This window comes from Heloderma suspectum, chromosome 11 (assembly GCF_057233095.1).
Source record: "Heloderma suspectum isolate Gila_16-S chromosome 11, 16-S_ref, whole genome shotgun sequence".
Taxonomy (NCBI): Eukaryota; Metazoa; Chordata; class Lepidosauria; order Squamata; family Helodermatidae; genus Heloderma; species Heloderma suspectum.
This window is the reverse complement of record NC_139468.1, coordinates 25,031,185-25,055,398: the sequence shown is the minus strand read 5'-3', so window position 1 is coordinate 25,055,398 and position 24,214 is coordinate 25,031,185. Positions and strand designations below refer to the sequence as shown.

At 42.6% G+C, this 24,214-nt stretch overlaps 1 protein-coding gene across 7 annotated transcripts in view; it reads right to left on the bottom strand.

Annotated features, from left to right (window-relative positions):
• The window catches only part of EFL1 (elongation factor like GTPase 1), a 116,606-nt gene that overhangs the window by 28,566 nt on the left and 63,826 nt on the right, over positions 1-24,214 (bottom strand). For 4 of the 7 annotated variants that reach the window (XM_084817239.1, XM_084817240.1, XM_084817242.1 and 1 more), the window contains exon 20: positions 1,233-18,778. In XM_084817239.1, coding sequence (XP_084673365.1) covers positions 18,590-18,778 — 189 coding nt within the window. In that variant the 3' untranslated portion in view covers positions 1,233-18,589. Of the gene's footprint in view, positions 1-1,232; positions 18,779-24,214 lie in introns of those variants that run through there. The other 3 variants (XM_084817243.1, XM_084817244.1, XM_084817245.1) reach the window with 2 other exon arrangements.

Sequence of the window (24,214 nt, the reverse complement as noted above, 5' to 3'; positions counted from 1 at the left end):
TGGCTGTCTGATGAGGCTTTACAAGTAGCTGACGAAAGAAGGGAAGCGAAAAGCAAGGGAGAAAGGGGAAGATATAGCCAACTGAATGCAGAGTTCCAGAGAATAGCAAGGAGAGACAAGAAGGCCTTCTTCAATGAACAATGCAAAGAAATCGAGGAAAACAACAGAATGGGAAAGACTAGAGATATCTTCAAGAAAATTGGAGATCTCAAGGGAACGTTTTGTGCAAAGATGGGCATGATAAAGGGCAAAGAAGGCAGGAACCTAACAGAAGAAGATGAGATTAAGAAGAGGTGGCAAGAATACACAGAAGAACTATACAGGAAAGATCTGAATGTCCCTGATAGCCATGATAGTGCGGTCACTGAACTTGAGCCGGACATCCTAGAGAGTGAAGTCAAATGGGCCTTAGGAAGCATTAGTAACAACAAAGCTAGTGGAGATGACAGTATTCCAGCTGAGCTATTTAAAATCCTAAAAGATGATGCTGTTAAAGTGCTGCACTCAATATGCCAACAAATCTGGAACACTCAACAGTGGCCACAAGACTGGAAAAGGTCAGTTTACATTCCAATTCCAAAGAAGGGCAACGCCAAAGAGTGTTCAAACTACCGTACAATTGCACTCATTTCACATGCCAGCAAGGTGATGCTCAAAATCCTACAAGCTAGGCTTCAGCAGTATGCGAACCGAGAACTACCGGAAGTACAAGCTGGGTTTAGAAGAGGCAGAGGAACTAGAGATCAAATCGCCAACATTCGCTGCATCATGGAGAAAGCAAGAGAATTCCAGAAAAACATCTATTTCTGCTTCATTGACTACGCTAAAGCCTTTGATTGTGTGGATCACAACAAACTCTGGCAAATTCTTAAAGTGATGGGAGTACCAGACCACCTTACCAGTCTCCTGAGAAACCTGTACGAGGGTCAAGAAGCAACAGTAAGAACCAGAGATGGAACAACCGAGTGGTTCAAAATTGGGAAAGGAGTATGACAAGGCTGCATATTGTCACCCTGCTTATTTAACTTATATGCAGAGTACATTATGAGAAAAGCTGGGTTGGATGAATCAGAGGTTGGAATTAAGATTGCTGGGAGAATTATCAACAACCTCCGATATGCAGACGATACCACCCTAATGGCAGAAAGCGAAGAGGATCTAAAGAGCCTCTTGTTGAGGGTGAAAGAGGAGAGTGCAAAAGCTGGTTTGAAACTCAACATTAAAAAAACGAAGATCATGGCATCTGGCCCTATCACTTCCTGGCATATAGAAGGGGAAGAAATGGAAGCAGTGACAGATTTTACTTTCTTGGGCTCCAAGATCACCACAGACGGTGACTGTAGCCATGAAATTAAAAGACGCTTGCTCCTTGGGAGGAAAGCTATGGCAAACCTAGACAGCATAGTCAGAAGCAGAGACATCACCTTGCCGACAAAGGTCTGTCTAATCAAAGCTATGGTTTTCCCAGTAGTAATGTATGGCTGTGAGAGCTGGACTATAAGGAAGGCTGAGCGCCGAAGAATTGATGCTTTCGAACTGTGGTGCTGGAGAAGACTCTTACGAGTCCCCTGGACTGCAAGGAGGTCAAATCAGTCCATCCTAAAGGAAATCAACCCTGAGTGCTCATTGGAAGGACAGATACTGAAGCTGAAGCTCCAATATTTTGGCCACCTAATGCGAAGAGAAAACTCCCTGGAAAAGACCCTGATGCTGGGAAAGACTGAAGGCAAAAGGAGAAGGGGACGGCAGAGGATGAGATGGATAGATAGCATCACTGATGCAATGAATATGAACTTGAGCACGCTCCGGGAGAGAGTGCAGGACGGGAAGGCCTGGCGTGCTATGGTCCATGGGGTCACGAAGAGTCGGACACGACTGAACGACTGAACAACAACAACAACAATATAGTATACCCACTTTCTTCTCTGTCCCATATCTATGTATGGTCAAATAGGTTTTGCAAGTGCTTGAAGCAGTACAAAACCCTGCAAAACCTGTTTGACCAAAGACAACAGCAAGATGAGCATGAAACACTCTTATCATGCCCCCATTTAATGCTATTAGGAACATAGTAAGTTGCCTTATACCAGCTTAGACCATTAGTCTGGCTGGGAGAGTAGACAATATTGTCTACTCTGACAGCTCTTCAGGGTAGGGTGGCTATGTGTCCTACAATTAATTAATTAATTAATTAATTAATATACCGCCCAATAGCTGAAGCTCTCTACTTTACTGCAGACAGTCCTCTATTTGTAGAAGCCCTCTATTTGAAAAGCTGTCTGGTCCAATTCAGTTTAAAGAACCATGGCAAGAGAGAGCAGGGGCCTTGAAGTTACCCATCAAGCGTTAGCCTGTGGACAGCAGACTGAGCAAGGCACATAAGTCACCTGGTTACAGCCTTCCCCCTATGGTGAGATGTGTTGTATTCCTATTTAAATGACAGTAATTTCTTAATTTGCACATATACCCATCAATTAGCATATGTAAATGTTATGCAAATCGTCTTTTTTTCTTTTGTCCTCTTTTTGGGCAATGTGCAAGTAATGAGCAAAGGGCTGGATGTGCCCAATCTTGTCTGATCTCGGAAGCTAAGCAGGGTCAGCCCTGGTTAGTACTTGGATAGGAGACCGCCTGGGAATCAGGCTTCCTGCATTGAGCAGGGGGTTGGACTCGATGGTCTTATAGACCTCTTCCAACCCTACAATTCTATGACATTCAGCTCCAGAGTCTCAGGTAGGGAGGGGTTTTCTCATCAACTGCTACCTGATGCTTTTTAATTGGAGATGCTAAAGGCTGAACCTGGAACTTCCAACATACAAATCTTGTACTCTAGGCCCGAGTTATAGCCACCACTGTAACTCTAGAAAACCATCACCTGCTTCCAACCTTAATGGCTGGATATTTGAGAACGCTTTAGAACACAGACAAGTTCCGGGAGAAATTAAAGCAACCATTTGTATACAGTCTGGCTTCCAGGCCTTGAATACGCAGAAGCAAATTCCAAAAGCAACAACAACAACAATAATTCTTGAGCAAAGGGCTGGATGCGCCTGATCTCGTCTGATCTCGTAGGCTAAGCAGGGTCAGCCCTGGTTAGTACTGGGCTTCCTGCACTGAGCAGGGGTTGGACTCGATAGTCTTGTAGGCCCCTTCCAACCCTATGTTTCTATGAGATCCTTTTTTAAAAAAGGAATAAATTAAAATACTCCCAGACCTGTAATGGTGAGGTTCAAAATATCAGGCCTCACACATTCACTTGTATGCATCTCTTTGCATTCAAAAATTAAAGTAAAAAAAAAAACACTCAAGAGGAATTAAGTGGGCACTTTGTATCAGCTGGCAGCAGCGGTAGCAGCCTGCAGGTTTTATGGACAAAGCCAAAAGACTCACTGCCTGCAATTTACAGACTGTAGAAGAGATGATGTCATCTTAATGTGAACAAGGTTAAAATCCCCAAAGACACATTACTGTGACAATAGGATGAGATCATGCCATATATTTGTCTGCTCCAGGGAAAGGGCGGGGCAGGGAGGAGAAAGAAAAATCACACCGGGCTAAAATGCAAAATCGATGGTGAGCGTTAAAGGCAACCTACAAAAAGCTGCACTAGACACAATTATGTCAAAGAGCTAAATATGTTTGTACTCCTCTTCATTTTTCAGGCACACTCTCTTTAAAAAGGAAGATTATTAGGAAATAATATTGGCTCAGAACTGGAGCAAAACAAATTGGCTCCCAAACATTGTCCTCCAGGAGGTTTTTATTATTATTTATCTCTCACATTTTTAACCCTGCTTTTCAGCCAAACTGGCTCCCCCAGAGCAGCTTGCAACAAATCAAAATACAGTAAAACCACAATTAAAAAAGGAATTAAGAAACCAAATCCATATGTTCCATAAGTGCTGTACTGGTGTAAACTAAAATAGAGGGTCCTACCAAATTGCACTACTTTGCACATAGTTTAGCACTCCAAAGAAGGATTACACACGTCCACTGTTCTGAAGACTGTTCTAAAATTTATTTGACTTGTGGGTTCAGCAACATTAACATGATTGCACACAGTAAAGCTTTCCCAAACCATTCGAAAAACACTGCTTGTGTTTGCAGGGTACTTTATTAAACCGGGCATCCTGGCTTAATAAACCAGAGTGTAAATGAGCAGTGCACTCAAATGAGCAGCCAGTCATGCACGCATGCTCCCTTTGCACAATCACGTAAACAAGCTAGGAAGGATAACTTCTTATGATGTACAAACTTGGGATTATGGTTAAGTGCAGCCAAACAAGCCAGGAGTGTAAACCAGCTTTAAACCTGGATTTGTTGTTGGTTTATGAATCCTGCCTTGTTTGGCCGCGCTTACTCGTAATCCCAGGTCTGAAGTGATTTATTTAATGTATTTTTATCCTGCTCCTCGGCCGAAAATGCTCCAGGAGCAGCTTATATGCAATCAGTAAAACAAGATAGTCCCTTCTCACAGGCTAACAACCTACAAAGACAAGACATAGAAGAAAAACGGGATGGGAAGGGAAAAGGAAGAAAAACAGTCTTTCTGCAGGGCTGGTGGAATGGCCCCTCTAATCTTCCTGTGTACAGCCTGCTGGAAAGCAATCCTTTCCTGACTTGTTTACCTGTAGGTCCAAAGCAACGAAAGATGAGGGGGCAAATGGGCTGCGTGCACAAGTAAACTGTTTGCTTCCATTGTGGTTCATTAAGCCAGGATTCCTGGCTTAAAGTGATATGTGAATGCAGCCACTCTTTTGGAAATAATATGGATGACACATAAACCGATATTCTAAAACTATTGAGGGCGGAATCTAATAATTTTTCATATCCTCCTTCCAAACCTTAGCTAAAAAGGGCTACTGATAACTATTTCTATATTCCTTCCGGGGGTTTAACAAAAGGTGTTGAAGCTTTCTAAAAATCAGAGTTTCCACACGGGCCCTTTGCTTCCACTGGAAAATGGGTGGGAAACATAGTAACATCTGGGACTGTGAAGATGTTCAACACTTTTGGTGCCTCTGAAGCAAAATCAAAAGACCTGCATTTATGTCTGTTTCCTAAAAGCTTACAATTGTTTTTCTTCTACTGAGGCTTGCCCAGCTTCCTGAACATGGGTGTTTCATTGGAACTTTAAGGGGGAGGGGGACACACATCAAAAGACATTTACATGGGTCTCTCACAAAGCTTCCGTGGGGAGATTTAAAAGTTATCCTACAGCTGTGAGGAAGATTTTCTCACTTTTCACAAACATCCTTCTTGCAGAAAAGTCAAGCCATTGGAGATTATGGTTTAATTTGCGTGTGTGTGTGTGTGTGTGTGTGTGTGTAAGACTCATCCCTCTTCTTGGCTCTCTGTATTCCGTCAGCAACCTTACATGAGCTAGACACCAGTTTACTGGACACAGCTTGCTACAAAGAACCTTGCTAATTATTATTAGAAATAATAGAAATATTGCCAGGGAGGGGCAATTTTGCCTGGGGCGGGGAGGGAGATCTTTTCTGCAATTCTGTATCTTGAAAAAATTTGTCTGTGTCAAATACAGTTACTAATGTTGAAAACAGCAGCTCTGTTGTGATATTCTCCTGTTGCATATAATGATAATGATGATGATGATAATGACATCTGTTGGAAAGATTGTTATAAGGAATGCAATTTTGATGTTCTGGTGTAATTGTATCATGCAATAGTTTTCAAATGTCTACTGCACTCATCTTCCTATACAAAGCTTCTTTGTCACATGGCGAGATATAGCTGGAGTGGAGGCTCATGTTAGGGCTAATTTCACTCCGAGAAGAATCTTAAACAGGAATCATGTCAAGTTCTTCCACCCCAGGAAATGCTGGCAACTGATTACCAGGGGACCCATTAGAGCAAATCCACAAGCCACGGTTATTGCCCGCAACAACACATGCAAACCTGAAAACCTGAACATGCGATACTGTTGTTATCAGGCATTAAAACACACTTTTCCCATGAGGTTTGGCAGGCAATTAAAAGATTGAACTCCCTCCCTCCCTTCATTAAAAATCCCTATTTCGTTTCCATAAACAGGAGAGGCTGCAGACTAAGCAATTTAGCAAGGAATGTTGAGACAGGGATGACATCATTTTTGGCAGAGTTAGGGGAGGCTGGGGTATCCCACTCCCTTTCACTCTTTTAAACATTTTTTTGGCAATTCCAAAAGGCAACAAAAGCATGCTATTCAGAGAGTCATAGCTCAGAGAGGCTGTTTAATAGCATACAAGAGGGAACAATCCACAGGGGGGAAGTGCAGGGGAATTCTGGCCCCCAGGTGTTTTCCGAACATCCTTGAGATCTCAAGCAATTTCCCAAGTTATGGTAGCTGGTACTTCCCCCACCCCTGAATTAAGGTTGGATGCATGCTTTACTCTTACAACCAAACTTTCCCCAATATATGGAATTTTGTACCCAACTTTCCTCAATATATGGACTTTTGTACCCAACTCTCCTCAATAATATGCATATTTGTAGGCATGATTTTGGCTGAGAACTGCATTGCAAAATTCAGAGAAGCGCTCAATCCAAAGGATAACTGTGTTCCGATCCACATAGTACTCTGGGAAGTGTGAATTAGGTTGGCTCACTTAAAAATGCGGAGCAAATGAAATTCTGCTACATCCCATCTGGGAAGACAGCTGGCAACCGTTATCTGGAAGAGGGGGGAAGTTATATATTTATGTAATGTGCTTTGTATCCTGTCTTATATGAAATCATTTCAAGGCTGCTTAATGAAATTGTATCATCCAATAAAAATACAATAAGCAATAACACATTTAAAACAAGTACATCAATGAAGTGAAACAAACACCTGACACTAAAAGACTTAAAGCAGCAGCAGCAGCAGCAGCAGCAAAAACAGTATTCCACCAAAATCCTCAAACACTGAAGGCAGCAGAAGATAAAACAACCATGTCCTGAAATTAAAAGGCCTGGGCAACTAAAATAGTATTTACTTGGTGCCTAAGATCATCTCAAATCAGGCCTTTTGAGCTACCACAGAGCTACCACAGAGAAGACACCACCCTCGGTTACACCTGCCTACTCTCAGTTACTGGATCAAAGAGGGTCTTCCCAGATAAACTATAAGCACAGGCAGGTTTATTCAGGAACAGGCAGTCCTTGAGATACCCTAGTCCCAAGATGTATAGGGCTTTATGGGTTTAAACCAGCACTTTATGCCCAGAAACACCAGTCAAACTGTTTTTTAAAAGTGGCAAGATATATTCTGAATAACCCATGCTCTCTAGTAGTCTAGCTGCTGAACTTGAGTGGTAAGAACATAAGAAGAGCCCAGCTGGATGAGACCAAGGGTCCATCTAGTCCAGCATTCTGTTCACACAGTGGCCAACCAGCTGTCGACTGGGAACCCGCAAGCAGGACACAAGCGCAACAGCACTGTCCCACCCATGTTCCCCAGCAAGTGGTGTGCACAGATGCACTGCCTCTGGAACTGGAGGTATCACATGGCCATCAGGACTAGTAGCCATCGATAGCCTTCTTCTCCAGGAATTTATCTAACCCCCATTTAAAGCCATCCCAGTTGGTGGCCATCACTACATCTTGTGGTGGTGAATTCCATAGTTTAACAATGTGCTGTGTGAAGAAGTTCTTCCTTTTATCTGTCCTGAATCTCCCACAAATCAGCTTCATGGGATGACCCCATTGGCTTCTCATATTAAGAGACAGGGAGAAAAAAGCCTCCCTTTCCACTTTGTCCATACAATGCATACTTTTGTACACCTCTATCATGTCTCCCCTTAGCCTCCTTTTTTCCAAGCTAAACAAGCTCATCTGTTGTAATCTTCCCTCATAGGGGAGATGCTCCAGCCCCTTGGTCATTTTAGTTGCCCTTTTCTGCACTTTTTCCAGCTCTACAATATCTTTTTTTTAAGCTTTGGTGAACAGAGCTGTACGCAGTATTGTAGTAATGTTTGCGTGATAGGAAGGCTCCTTCCTTTACAAGTGCACATATTCTTTTAGACCAGGGGTGGGCAACACACAGGCCATAAGCCACGTGTCGCCCCTTGGCTGTTTCTGCAGCCCTGCCACAGCCAAAGACTGAACTGAATTATCAGGGAAACAAGTGAAAGCACACTCCCAGAAGTGCAATTCTGCTTGGAAACAAAGTGCATGTTCCCCCCACGCCTTGTTTCCTTGATAAATTGGCATGATTTTTGCCACTACAGCAAATTTGGCGTGGGTGAGGGCCCCCTGACCCCTGGAAATGGCCCACCTCTGATCTAGATCATCTACTTTCTACCTTCAAGGAACACTTTCCACACTGACTTCTCAGCCAAGGAATCCCGCACATTGCAGAGGATTCTGGACAACAATCTAGAGCACACTGTGTGTTCTCATACGGTACTGACCAGGCTGCCTGGACCCCACTATTTTTATATATCATTTCTATACCGCCCAATAGCTAAAGCTCTCTGGGCAGTTCACGACAATTAAAACCACAAAGTACAGCATAAGATAGATCAAAAACTTAAAACTACAGTATAAAACAAAGTAAAAACCAACATAAAACCTAGCAGCAATGCAGAGATTTAAAATACAATAATAGATTTAAAATGACAGAACTCACTACAGAACTAACTACAGAGCTGTTGTCCCACATGAGTGAAGGGCACCTAAAAATCATTCTACACTTTCTTGTCCCTGCACACCATGGATAAAGGTCGCATGAGTGAAGGGCACCTAAAAATCATTCCACACTCTCTTGCCACTGCACGCCATGAGTGAGGTTCGCATGAGTGAAGGGCACCTAAAAATCATTCCACTCTCTTGCCACTGCATGCCATGGGAGAAGTTCAGTACTAGTAGGCAAGCTGCCTCCTTGGGGCATTGCTTCTTATTACTTTGCTTCTAAGTGATAGGGATGGGCAACTTGTGGCCCTCCAGATGTTTTGGCCTACAATTCCCATCATCCCTCACCACTGGCTATGCTGGCTGGGGCTGATGGGAGTTGTAGCCCAAAACATCTGGATTGCCATAAGTTGTCCATCCTTGACCTAGGAGCTCAATAACCTTCCAGGTTTACCAGAACACAGCTTGAAAACCCACTGATTTAGACTTCACCTTTTACTTGCCACCTGTGCCAGAATGACAAAGAACTGTGTGGGACGATACCAAACTGCCCACAGCAGGGATGGGGAACCTGTGGCCTTCCACATGTTGATCTATGGCTCCCATCATTCCTGAGCATTGGCCATGCTGGCTGGGGCTAATGGGAACTGAAATCCAAAGTATCTGGAAGGGACCAAGTTGGGGAAGGCTGATTGAGAATATACCTAAAATGCTTGAGGAATTCAATCTTTGCAAGTTCTGATACAAATTAATCTGATCCACACCACCTAGACAAATGTGCAGATGGAAACATCAGATTTCACACATCTCCAAGCACAGTTCTCAGCTTAAAAAAAGAAAAGAAAAAAGAAGCATTAAAATGTGTTTTAAAATGTGATTTTTGAAGGGAAAATGCAATGACAGAAATATAAATATAAATGTGAATTTCCGTGTGGATTTTAAAAGTAAAACTCACAGATTGCTGTGGAAAGGGGAAACAATGGATTTAGGAATGAACCCATGCAAAAGCGACTTGCACTGGAAATAGACTAATCTGTCTACCCCTAACTACTCTATTCAAGGTGTCCACAATAAAATGACAGCAACACTGTCAAGGCAGAGAGAGAGAGGCTGAGAAAGCCGTTTCAGAGCTATGGGTGTCTCACTTGTCATGAATATGCAACATTTAAGTGCCCAGTGAAAACACATCTTCACGTGCCACTTAATACAGCTCTTCCTGTCAATCAATCAGTCACTTATACTTCTCAGGTGTCATCCCGCCCCCCCCCGCCCGCTCCGCTCCACTCCAAAGTAAGTGCTACAGAGACAGCTAGGATAAAAAGTGTTGAAGAAGGAGATATAACATTTTGCTCAGAGAACTATAAACCGAGTTATTATTGGGTTTGGGATTATATATGCATCTTCTATGTACATGCAGCTGCATGTACTAGTTTACTCTTCTGTATACTCAAGCAGCCTTCCCCAACCTAGTGCCTTCCAGACTTTTTGGACTCCAGACAATGGTCAAGAATGCTGGGTGTTGGGGAAAGTTGTACTAAGGAAAAATAAAAAAGCAGATTTGGATATTACAGAGATGCAGGGAGAAAACAGGAAAAGCAGTGCAATGTAGTAGCAATGTAGTACAACCACCACCACCTTGAAAATAAGCCAGGTCCTAATAACTACTTCAATTAAAAACAACAGAACAGTGGCCTTTGTTTTCTAGAATCAGGTTCCACATTTTTACCTCAACCCGTAATATTACTAAAGTTTAAACTTATTATTACATTTATCTCGACCTGTCCTCTTTATTCCTTCCTTCAGCTTCCCTGCTCCACTCACTTTTCTCCTGCACACATTCTGTCCAAAAGTTCCACTGGTGCAACCCTCCCTCAATCAGGCCATGATCCACCCATTCAAGACCAATGTCACGGACCACTTTCCTCTGGGTGATTTGCAGTAGATCAGCAGGAGTTTCCGACTCTAAGTAATTTAATAGCAGCATTAATATGGCAACGTTTTTTTAAACCTCTCTGCCGTGGCTGTCCTCGTGCTAATTGCTTTTATCTCAGCCCTAGTGTTTCTCACCTTTAAAATGTAACCATACATTGACTGCCCTCAACCAGGTCTTTGTGCAGCTCTGTTGGCCAGTTTTGAGTTAGAATCCCTGATCAGGAGGCCTTACTGGTCATCCCATGACCAACAGTGGGTCATCATATAACGACACATACGCAGGCCTTCTTGGTAATGGCACCCACCCTCTGAAACGCTCTCCCATGTGTGGTTCAGGAGGCAGAAACTGTGGTGAGCTTTAGAAGCCTCTTGAAGACATACATGTTTACTCAGGGTTACTCTGACTTACAATCGCACTCTTCAGTTTTACTGTTTTTGTAACGTTTTTAATGCATTACTGTTTTTACATTGTCTTTTATGTATTTTTTTTAATGTAAACCGCTTAGAGATCTTATGATATCAAGCAGCATGTAAGCAATTCAAACAAATAATCTGTAGTAACTCAGATGCCTCTGCTGGTGAGGTAGATAAGCTGCTGCATTGTGGCACTGGAGATGATTGGATCGTTCCATTACTCTCAATGCGGAGATGCCATAGAATTAGCTGCCTTCAGATGCACAGGACCGAGTCTTCACAGACTGTCTGTTCTTTTCTGATTTAAGCTGCTGGTTATTACATTTAAAGCTCTAAATGGTTTAGGACCAGGACACCTTAAAGACCACCTCCCCCCTATATTATTTTATAATAGGGGGTAAACAACCTGGTGCCCTCCAGATGTTTTGGAGTACAAACCCCATCAGACTGAGCCAGCATGACCAACAGTCGGGGATTATGGGAGATGCAGTCCAAATCATCTGGAGGGCCACCGGGTTGCCTACACCTGTCTTATAACATTCATGCCCCAGCCTTCCAGTATTAAGACAGCACTCAGGGTGGCTCGTATCAATTTAAAGGCATTTTAAAAAATACAATCTCATAAACGTTAAACATCAACAAAGCCAAGAGTTGCAGCAAATAAAGCCACTAAATGAAACAGGGTCAGCATTAACATTTCTAAATGGGCAAACTGAAAGCCAGTCCACACAAAAATAAGACCCTGCTCATTCCCTGCAGTCAGCGGGAGAGGTCCTTCTGTGTGTTCCACCACCCAATGAAGTGTGACTGAAGGGAACAAATGGAAGAGCCTTTTCTGAAGCGGCACCCAAAATCTGGTGCTCTCTGCCCTGACCCTTATGATTTCCTGCTGGCTAGTTCACACGTCTTTAGGCAAGAGTATGACATGTCTTCTGCTTGATGTTATTACAGTGCAATCATATGCATGTCTACTCAGACATAAGCTCCATTGAGCTCAACAGGATTTACTCCCAGGTAAGTGTGCATAGGATGCAATCTTAGTCTCCTGGATAGTTTATCTTTGGTCTGTCATATTCAAGTTTTAACTTTTATTTATCGTGACTTTAATTTTGTTAATAGTTTTTCTTATTATATTGTTAGCAGCCTTGAATACATGGTTTTTGAGTGGAAAAATGGAATATAAATCATGTAATTTGGTTCCAATACTCTACAGACAGGATGTGTTGATTGAGGGGAAACTGGCAATGTATTTGCAGCTCAACAGTGAGACAGAAGGAAATCTAGTCCTGAAAAGCTTAGATTAATATTTGATGTTTGAGCTATGTGCTTTAGGGAAGAGTTTGGACTCCCATTCAGCTTTGCTTATCAATGGCCACAGACCAAGTCATCTTCTGAGTCACGTGTAGAGCATGCTGAATGACATGTAGCAGCATTTGAAGCTTCCATGTAAGGATATGAAAGATAAGTTTTTACAGGAAGAGGCCAAAAGTCACACTTAAGATTCCCAGCTAGAACTTGGCTCTGCTCATCCGTTCATTATAGCCCGATAGTGGATCTGCGAGAATGTTTACCCAGGGTTGCCCAAGATATACCCTCCTTGCTCATGCTGATGCTACTGTGCGACGCCTGTGATTAATCGGGGTTGGATCCCGCTGTCCATTGTGGGTGGTATGCAAGAAAGGAGATCATCATCTCTCCATTGAGTGGGTACAACTGAGAGTAGGAGCAACCATTATTCCACAGTGTAGAACATTTATTTACTTACTTACTGCAGGAAGCTTGCTTGCCCTATAAGAATACCTATAAGAACTCTGAAACTAAGAACTGGTACCTGAGTTTTGCTTTTTACCTCCTTCCTCCCAATCCCTTTTCCTTTTGTGTGGTATCTTTTAGATTTTTAGCCTGAAGGCAGGGATGGTCTTATTATTAATCTGTATAAGTCACTCTGGGAGCCTTTTTTGGCTGAAGAGTAAGGTAAAAATGCTGTAAATAAACAAACATTGCACTTAAGCACTCTACTTGTGGCCATAGGTAACAAGGAATTGCATGCAGGCAAGCAAGCTGGTAGAAGGGGGTCAGAGCGCTCCACCCCTCCCCTGCACCCAGAATAGAAACCAAGCAGGTTGCCAAAAGAAGGAAGCCCCCTCCTTTGCGCCTAGCAAAGAAATGCAACAGGCATTGGGAGGGATGGAGTTCTGGCCCCTCCTCTACCAGCCCCCAACAGGCTAGGAAGAAACTTTGCAGGCTTGGAACTTTGGTGAGTTTATTTACAAAGGCTGGTGCATAATCAGAATAGTCAGTGCATTTTTTAAAAAACCCATATAAATACACAATGAACAAACTCTGTGCTGAGCAGCACTGAAATTATTTGAATTTTCATATATTTTCCCACTTTGCATAATGTATTTGATTGCCAAGATTCAGGTTTTCAAAAGAATTTGGGGGGGGGGCAAGAGGCAAGTACTAGAGGTGCAAGGGAGGAGAGGATTGTTTGTTTCTCTATTTAAGAATATTTATGTACCACTTCCCAGTTTAAGACTCCCGAACCTATTGTTTTTGCCGAAACTACGATTGATAATGCTCTCTCATTAAAAACAAAAATCCCTACACATAGAAAACTTTGGGCCAAAATAGACGCAATGTTGAATGCAGAACCTGCAATCACATCAGTTAAAAAACAAAACCGTTGTATTCCTTTGTTCCATTTTAAAAATATCAAATGAAACTAAAATTATTTTTAAAAATTGACAGTAAGAGTGTGGGGGTGATTTTTGTCAGGACCACAAGTGTGTAGGGAGGGGAGGTTTAGTCCTTTCCTCTCTGCTGTGAACCCAACAAAAATTGCCCCCATTGTGTTTATTACTTTGTTGTTGTCGCTTTTTTTTTTTTAAAGATGTGATTGCAAGTGATGTGTTTAGCATTACATTTGTGTCAGGTCAAAGAGCTGTAGTCAAGCCTTCTCCTCAAAATGCTAGTTTTCTATGTGGAGGGAGTTAATATTTTTTTTCTGTATGACAGAGCACCCAATCCTGTGAACTCTCACCTGCAGTCTGAAGGGACTGGAAACAAGTTTACAACCACTGCTCACTGTCTGTGAGTACCAGGCCCAAGTTATGCTGGAACTGGCTCTCTTTTCGTTTAATACTTGCACACCCTATTCTGCAAAGAAAAGGGATACATTTCAGCAAGGCACAAGCTTTGCATGTATTAAAATGTACTCTTTCCGGGCAGGGGTGGGGGGAGGGAATATGTTTAATAACAGAACAGCAAACAGCATAAAAGGTTTGAGCTGATCCTTTGGATGGTCTTTGTTTTCTAAAAGAAAATCTCTTATTTCTGTTTATCATAAAGCAAAACTGGGCCATCAGATTTGCTGCTGAGGAAATGGCTGTTCTGCAACAATTTAACAGGCCAGACAATTTAGAATCCTGCTGGGTTTGCATATTAAGAGAGGAAAATAAGAGAAGAAAAGCATGCCTGTGGTGGTGGTGGGTTTTGTTTTTTAAACTGCTTGTGATCATTTTAATCAAGCATTAAATTGAGGAAATAAATCACCAGCTGAGGGTCAAATAATTGTCTTAACGCTCTCTGTTGAAACTTTTCGTAGCTTGCTTCACTGGCCCATTCACCTTCATGCTTAGGAGAACATTTCTGGGAATACTGTCATATCTTAATGATGCTTGAATGAAAAAAACTGATCAATTATACCTTTTTTGGAACAGGGACCAACCACCCCACCCCCTGCCCTCTACAATATGAGAATCTTGGCATGTAATGTAAACAGCATGCCAAGATGCTCTTCCTCCATCACAAAGAGCAGATGTCACCAAGGGCATGTTTACATACTCATATTCCTGCTTCAAAACATTTCACAGTCATGATTCTTTAAGCAAGAATGGAAACCCTGATGCACATGGCTCTGGCAATCATGTACACCCTGATTCCTTGATCAGCAACCAATTTCATTAAAGGTGACTCGGAAATGGAAGATAGGGGTCAAGGCCTCAACCCCCACCCCCAAATTAGTCCGCTGGCAATAGCGTTGGTTCTAGCTTTAGTGGGGCTCTTGGTCAAGATGTCCACAGGGAGCACTCCTCCTTGAGCGGCCCCATCTTCTTCTGAATGTTTCCACTGCCCATTTGCTTACCCTGCCCCTTTGAGCCCAATCTGTACCGTGAGCCAAAGGAAGAGGGCGAGGCAAGAGGAAGCCACTGAGCCTTCCCTTCACTCTTGTCACTGCTCACTTGATTAGAAGAGGCAGGTGAGCAGGCAGCAACGGCGAGGAGGAGGCGCAACAGCAGGGCAGGGGGCTCCAGCGGCTGGCAGTGGTCCTCCTACCGGGTGTGGGCCTTTGCAAATGCCTGACAATGCCAACTTTTGATACTGGCCATGACTGGCAAGTCCCTTCCTACAGATGCCGTTTTCTCCAGGCCCCCATGATACCTTTAGGTTGGCAAAATCTTTCAAGAGACTGGATTTGGCCCAGCAGCCTCCAACTGTTGAATCCTACCTAATTTGCTGTATAAAATCTAAGCTGTCGTTAAAAATTTCAATCACTCATGATTGTGAAGATACACTTGAAAGTACACAGGCAGTACCTGCTACAGCCTTAGAAGCTCAGGGTGGGGAATACCTGAACAGACTTTCTTGAAGTAAAGTACCCCACATGTAATCTCTGTGCAATGCAAGTCTGCTGAAGTCAGGTCAGGTGTGCATCCAGTGAAAAGCCAAATCTGGGCTCTGCTCATTACAAGCACCCTTTGGCATAAAGATTTATACTACAGTACATCGACAACATAAATACAGCAGATTCTGGTGATACTTTTGCTTCCCTACATGTACAGGGACTAGATGTAACTAAGCCAAAGTACATTTAAATAACTGCACATGCTTCCCCTCTCTTCACCTTCTATTCCCTCAACCTTTCCCTGGTCGTCTTGCAGTGTCTGTTTTAGAATGTAAGGCCCTTTGCATAGGGACCTGTCGAACCTGTAAAGTGCAATGTAGAGTGGAATGTACATAGAAGGTGCTATATGAAATAACTTTTTTTAAAAAAATGATTTTATGCAAGCATCCTTGTCGTGTGATAACTGCAATCAGTCATGGAGAACCTGAACATTTGAAGTACCATTCTTAGGTTGGGTCTCTCTGCAGTTGATTTTTCCCCACAACAAAAGCAGTCAGTGGTCATTAATGGGAACTTTACCCATTATGAGCATATCTCTGCTGTGTGAATAGGGTATCCACCCCCTTGAGAGAATATACATAAACTTAATTTTGTTCATTAACTTTGGAGAGGCAGGCAGAGCCACTTAAAATTCAGGATTAGTTGCCACTTAAGAGTTGCTGTGACAGTCACACCATCAGTGTAAAACCTGACATAGAAGGCGAATTTCTCCCAATCTCTTCAAGATTGCTTAAAGGGTAGAGACACAATTTCAAGTTCCATTAGCCATCTTGATAGTGCCCCATGTAAAATAATTAAAAACATTAAAGATGCAAATGACCACAGGATTATTAGATCTAATGCCAACAGGACAGCTGCATTTTCTTTCCTAGGAGAAAAGTACTCATATAAGCTGCTGCTGATCTCACCTTAAGTATGCATATTCAAAATATTTTGCCAAAATGAGCCCAGTTGGGAGAGGGGAAAAAAATCACTGTTGAAGAACACTTCGTCTGCTTCCCAAGCAATTTATCTGAGAACAGCTCTAGCCCTTTTATCTGAGCAACAGTAATTTACTCAATTTAACCTCTAAAATTTTAATCAAGCTTTGCATTGTGTCAGATGTGCATGAAAAGTTGTTGCAAGAAACTGAATCATACAATGGGAGCACAAGGTATTAAAAGAGAGAATAACGTTCTGTGACTCATTTGTATAAATCACTGGTTTTCAAACTGGGTTTTAGAGAATCCTGGGTTTCCTGGGAAGCTTCGAGGGAGTTCTAAAACAAAAACATAACATACAAGCTTCCAAGAAAAAGAGCCTATACACCACTACCACTGGATGTGTCTGAGGGTGCAGTCTTGGATCACAGAGGGTAATACTGAGGACTGGTAGTCTTAGAACTGGTTGTCACCCAGTTAAATTAGGTTGCAATCCTGCACACATTCACTAGGAAACAACTCCCACTGAAATCAGGACATATTTCCAAGAAAACATTCCTAAGACTGCGCTGTTAGTTGATTAATGGTCTAGGTCTGGGGCTGTCAGGCCCCACTGGGCCCACAGACACCTCTCTGGGCACCTGCCTGGCTCCCTGTTCCTCCTGATTTTTTAGTTCTCAATATTATTTTTAATTAAAAAACAACTGTAAGGCTGGCCTGATGGAAACTGAAGTCCTGCCCTCTACCGCCTTCTTTATTTGGGTTCAAAAGTGTGGTTTTGTGTTTTGGAGCTCAGACCCACCTGTGCCTTGTAATTTGGTTCTTGGGTAAGTGACTTTTCTTTGAGTTTCACCAGTTTGCCTTCTGGGAAATTAATGTTTTATGACCAGCCACGCCCACCATGCTAGCTATTCTATGAATGGGCAAGCCTCGGCCCTATGGCAGCCATTTTATGAGAGCACCCACAAAACTCTTTCAAAAAAGGTGCCCCAAAGGTTTTTTTTTTTGGGGGGGGTCTACGTTTTAGGACGCAATCCTATGGAGATAGGCATCAACCCCCAAACTCAGAGTCTGATGCCTATCCAATGTAGGGTGGGTGGAGCATGGAGGGAATCCTCTCCTCTGTGCTATAGCCGCTCTGCATTTTTGGCTGGATGTGCAATTTCGACTGTCTAGCTGGGGTGCATTCGAGCGGGAGCAGAGAGGCTGCATGGCACATAGGAAGCCTCGTAAAGTCTTCCGTGGTCTCCTCCCCTTCTCGCCACCAGGAACAGCAGCAAGAACCATGCCATCTACAAGGTGGTGGGGGAGGGGGCGGGGAGCGTGGCTTGTGGGAACCGAAAAATCCTGTCGCCCTCTAGACAGTGTCTAGTGGCCTTAGGATTGCTCTCTTAGTCAATTAAACCTGCATAAGTTTGCATACGAACATGAAACAGCAGTTCTGAAGCAAAACCTTACTTGTTTTGTTTTTAGATTAATGAAGCACGTGTCACAGCAGGCACCAGTTTAGGAGAGGCATTCCCTCTTCCCTTTTCAAACAGAGGGAATGCTTCTTAATATGGCAATTACCACCTGCAGATATATTTTTTAAAGAACTTACATTTAAAAACATTAACCTGCTGACTGGTTAATCAGGGGCAGCTTTTTTAATCAATCCATATATTTTAAAATAGATTACTCTAAGCAATTAAATTCAACTGATTGCTGCAGCCCTACTATCCCAGAGTCTCTGCAAGACGCAAGGATTATGTGGCAGACCTGCAGGCATCCCCTGGCTGATTGGTTGAAGTGCAAAGGGTTTCCAGAAGACAGGGTGTTTGAAAGCCACTAACATAACAAGAAGGATGCTGTAGTGCATAATAAAAAAAAGGTTTGAAAAGGCTTAGGTTTATTAAAACTCAAGCCACAGACAACTGACAGTAAGAAAACTCACACAGCACAGTATGTCCAAGGTGACTTTTTTGAATCTCCAGTATAGAAGATAATCTACCTGCACGTATCTGAGATGCAGAAGTGAAGGCAGTTATTTGTTTCTGCTGAGAGTCCTTTGCTTCTCAGCATGCTCCACGATTTTCTCGTCTACATAAAGCCCCTTCCGCTTCCTCACAGCATTCATGTACTTGAGTGCCTGGTTCTCAGAGTCTGCCTTTTCCCCAAAGTGCAAGTACTCCTCCTCTGTGGTTGGTACCCAAAATGGATCATCTGAAATTACCTGGGAAAGAGAAGAATTATACAGAGAGCTGCATTAATGGAGAGAAAAAACCCCAGATTGGAGAATTGGAGAACTGTAATTAGAATCACAGAATAGTAGGGTTGGAAGGGGCCCACAAGGCCATCGAGTCCAACCCTCTGCTCAATGCAGGAATCCAAGTCAGAGCATCCCTGACAGATGGCTGTCCAGCCTCGTCTTGAATGCCTCCATTGTGGGAGAGCCCACCACCTCCCTAGGTAATTGGTTCCATTGCCGTACTGCTCTAACAGGAAGTTTTTCCTGATGTTCAGCTGGAATCTGGCTTCCTGTAACTTGAGCCCATTATTCCGTGTCCTGCACTCTGGGATGATCGAGAAGAGATCCTGGCCTTCCTCTCTGTGACAACCTTTCAAGTACTTGAAGAGCAATATCATATCTCCCCTCAGTTTTCTCTTCTCAAGGCTAAACATGCCCAGTTCTTTCAGTCTCTCTTCATAGGGCTTTGTTTCCAGTCCCCTGATCATCTTTGTTGCCCTCCTCTGAACCCTCTCCAGTTTGTCTGCATCCTTCTTAAAGTGTGGCACCCAGAACTGGACACAGTACTCCAGATGAGGCTTAACCAGTGCTGAGTAGAGGGGAACTAGTACTTCCATGTTTCACCAATTGTCAACCATCTGGTAAAGGCAAACATATTTGAAAATAGGTGGGATTTTTTTTTTTTTTGCTTAAGGTACCATTTGGAGAATTAGCTAGTAAACAAAAAACGAACCAACAAGAATTTCTGCTTAGCATGTCCCTAAATGAAAAATGATAATTAAAGTACAGTTATTTGGCTTATCTCTGCCCATCTTTTTTTTCTTAAGGGAAAATTTGTTCACATCCATCATAAAGAATATAGCTATACTTGGATGGATGAAGAAGGCAGGGTACAGAACTGTGCCTTTCTTGCTTGCTTCCTTACATGCTGATGGCTACGCTGGCCTGTCTTTTAGCATTTTGATGTTGTTGGCAGCCACTGACCTATTTAATTATGGGTTACTTTGGGCTGGCCACCTTAAGGGCATGTGGTTATTTCCCAGGAAAAACAACAAATTTGCTCATAAAGGGTATAGAGAGCATATATTGATTTCTTTAACATTTATTTACATTTGTATACTGGCTATCTTCCAAGCTCATGGTGGAATCCCAGAATACTCTCACAACAACCCTAAGAGGTAGACAGAGAGATAACTTGTCTCAGACCATCCAAAGAGCTTCATGAATTTAAATCCATGTTTCACCAACCTACAGCCCAGCATTCTATTCACCACATCAATATCGCAACACTTTGTGATAAACTAATTCAGGCGCTTCTTGTTCTTTTGCCTGAAAAATACCATTTTCAGCACAATCATTCAGGGAATGCTTGGTAAAGGGATGGGTCTAACAGGTGCCTAAAACACACTGCAGTTGGTGCCTCCTGAATACCAGTGGGGAGGGCATTCGATAAGGTGGGTGCCACCATGGAGAAGGGCCACTTCTGGATTGATGATACAAGCAGCAAGATTTCCTCCAATGATCTTAGTGATTGCATAGGTCTGTATCGGGGAAGTCAATCTATCAGGTAACCTGGTTCCAAGCTGTTCAGGGCTTAAATGCCAACAGCAAGATCTTGAACTTGGCTCGGTAGCTAATAGGTAGCCAGTACAGTTGTTTCAACATGGGTGTAATATGTACTTGGCCAGGTGCCCCACTCCACATCCTGGCCACCGCACTCTGTACCGGTGGTAGCTTCTGGGCCAAGCACAAAGGTAGCCCCACATAAAGTGCATTACAGTAATCTAAACAAAGGGATAACAATTCATGGACTACAGTGGCCAGGCCTGCCCTGTTTTTATTCTCAAAATAGCCTTGTGAGATAGGTTAACCTAAGTCAGAGATTGTTACCGCCACAGTGAGCTTCAAAGCTGAGTAGGATTTGAACTCAGGTCTTCCCCAGTACTAGTCTGGTAATCTATTCTCTATGTCAGGGGTGTTGAACCTCTTCGAGTCCAAGGGCCAAATTTTGGAGGAGCTCTTGGGAGGTGCATTCCAGTGGTGGGTTGGGATGAAGATAAAATGGGGCTGGGCCAAAGGTAAAAGGTGTGAGGCCAAAAATAACAGCATATTTTAGCTTGGAGCACTTACTGAGAGTAATTAAGCCTTATGAGAGACATTCCAACCTTTTAGAATGGAGGAAAAACTGAACAAAAGCCGAGAAACCACCAAACGATTGGTGGTTGGGGAAAGGAGATAGGGCCAGGGGAAGGGGGCAGGGCCATCTGGGGACTCCAAAGGGTCAAACTTGACCCCAGGTGGGCCAGATTTGGCCCCTGGGCCTGAGATTTGGTACCCCTGCTCTATGTTACGTGAAGATCATTTGTGCTTTACTTGGGGCCTGATGACAGACTGAAGACAAAAATTGCCATCAATGGAGCACAGTCAGAACCATCAAAATGCTTTCCTTGCAAGGCTGGTGTTACCAGTTTTACTCAACGCCGGTGCGGTATCAGACTTTATCTTACTCTGTGGGGCATGGAAGCAGCATTGGCCGCCTGAACACCTAATTGCATTGGGGGAAGCCACTCAATGAAAGCTTTGAAAAGAAGCCCATGCAGCTAAATTGGATTTTTAAAAAATTGTTTGCTGGGGTCTCTGAATGACTGACTGTGACATAAGTGGAACAGATCTATAAGACTTAGTTCTTTAAAATAAAACACTCAGAGAACTTTTTCTGTTGATCTTGGAAATGCGGAAGGAAAAAATGGTTGTCCCCCATCCTTGTGCTGCATATCATCTTTCACTTAAAAATCCTTTTACTAGCTTCCAATATTTACTGCAGTGAAACACAATGAGTCAAAAGCACTCTCTATCCAGAGCAAACTAGAGTGTACCTCCATATTAAAAGGCTATCTGTTTCTAATTCAGCTGTTTTGGAAACAAGACTTGCCTCAAGAGATGCCTGTTGTCAAAGAGATAGATAAGGTTGAGATGACAGTGAACTTTTAAACCAATATTAATCAATCAATTAATCAATCACATTTGTTTCCTATCTTTCCTCCAAGGAGCTCCTAAGAGTTATCCCAGGGGCAAAGTAAATGTTCCTTTAATCATGCATAGCTGAGCTATGTGTGATTGTCTCCCCTACTCTCTTGCAAGCACGCATGGCCCCAATTTGTATCAAGACTGTGGCACTTCAGGAGAGGAGGGTTTATGCTTCCCCCCACTCTCCACCATAGACTATTTTCATCCCGAAATTCCACACACACCATGGGGCGGGCGGGGGGGGGGGGGGAGAAGTTTTCACTGGGATCGATGGAGACTTTTCTTTTTCACCTCCCCTTCAGGGGGCCAGGGACAGAATTTCATGACAAATATGGGGGGGGGGGAGTTAAACCCTCCTCTCCTGAAGCACCAAGGTCCTGATCCAAATTGGGGCCGTGCATGCTTGAAGGAAAGTAGAGGATAATCACGCATAGTTCAGCTATGCATCGTTAACTGAACGTTTAGTTTGGCCCTCGTTTGTTTCATCTAGCTTTGTCCACCTTGGCACCCCCCAGATGTGGACTACAACTCTCATGTTCCCCAGCCAGCTGGCTGGCGATGATGGGAGTTGCAGTCCAACACACTTGGAGGGTGCCAGTTTGGGCAAGGCTGGGTTAAACTTTTTTAAACTCTTGCCCCTTAGCTCATTCAAACACACAGGATGCCTCAACAATATTTAAGAACCTTTACAGCAAAAAAAGTAAAATATATACACCACAGAAGAGGAGCTAACAACTAGTAAAATCAACTGCTTAAAAACAGCAGGATAATAAAAAGCAATCACCAGGTAAACATAAAACAAGGCCAGCTGCTGTTCACCAAAGACTGTTGGGATAGAAAGGTCTTTCTGACAGACCCAAAGTACATCTTCACTTTTTTTTTTATTGTCATCTACCTTGTGCTAAATGCTGGAGGTAGAAAGAAAGAGATTAACAGAGTGAGCTTTCCTGTGGAGGGAGTTCCCAAGTATGGGTGCCACCACTGAAGAGACCCTGTCCTTTTATCAGCCAGCCTAACCTTAGACAAGGGGTAGTATCCAATGTGACTAACATAAGTCTCATTTGTTTCAAAGGGTCTACTCTACAGAGGACTAACACTGGATACTACTCAAGGTGTGCACTCAAAGCAAAGACTTGCCCAAATATCTTTGTGGTCACCTGATGTAGTACCTGTGGTCATTCCATTTTATCCTCACAACAAAGCACCCTGTGATACAAGTTATGCTAAGAAGGGGTGACTAGGCCAGGACACACAGTATGATTCTTGACTGAGCAGAGATCCTGAACCCAGATTTGCCCTGCTGAACACTCGTTAAAAAACCAAAACCAAAAAAATGGAATATAGAAAACTGGGGGCAGGCTATTTATTTTGCCCCATATCCTTTGCTTTGATGGGAGGAGATAATGGGCTGCTGAATGGACTTGTCTGGTCTGCATGTTGCCTGCCATCTGCTTAAAGAACTAGAAATGCTGAACAAAGATGTCTCAAAGCTTATCTTAACCAAAAAAATAAACACCCTTTTAGACTCAATTCTGTTTTACCCTATTCTGTCAAATATGTTCCTAAATACATCAATTAATTGCATAATATTGATACGATAGCATGGTTTCATTATACTCTTATCAACATCTTGGTGCTGTAATATGCAAACCAATTTTTAACATGGCTTAGAACATATCCTTCTATAAAATGATTGGGAACACTATTCGATGTTAGCCGGTGTAAGCAATATTCTAAATACAGAATGAAAAGAAAACTGACAATAGGATAGCTTTTTTTTTTTTGCCTTTTAACAAAGCGGTTCTCTACAAAACATAAGGCAACTAAAAGGTGTGAATTAAAATGTGTCTAAAATAAAAGCTGCTGGCTGGTGGTTTATTTTAAACTAACAAACAAATCAAAGTAAGCAGCTTAGGGAAAATACTTTCAGAGCACAGAAAAGTATGAATTACAGAATATTAAAATGTTGATATGTTATGAGCCGCAATTCAATTCTGGTACAGCACAACACGTTGTGCACAACTATAGGCTCAAGATAAATACTGTGCATCATCAGTTTCAATTTCAATGTGTTGATCCAGTCAATGGACCTTATAATAAGACTTATACATCAGGTAATATACAGGAATAAAGTTCAAAAACATCAATTAACATTAGAGGAATAAAGTCCAAAGATACAGATCACGTATCTCTATTAATACAGAAATCTAAGATTGCTTTAATTAGATAATATTTTAGCTTGTATCCTCGTTGCTTTTAACAATATAGAAACAATTTCTGAATAAACTCTTTCATATCAGAAAAAAAGAATATAATGTTCAATCAGATACAAAATGATCAGTGAATTGATTAACTTTTTATGGAGATCTTAATAAAAATTACAGATGTACATCA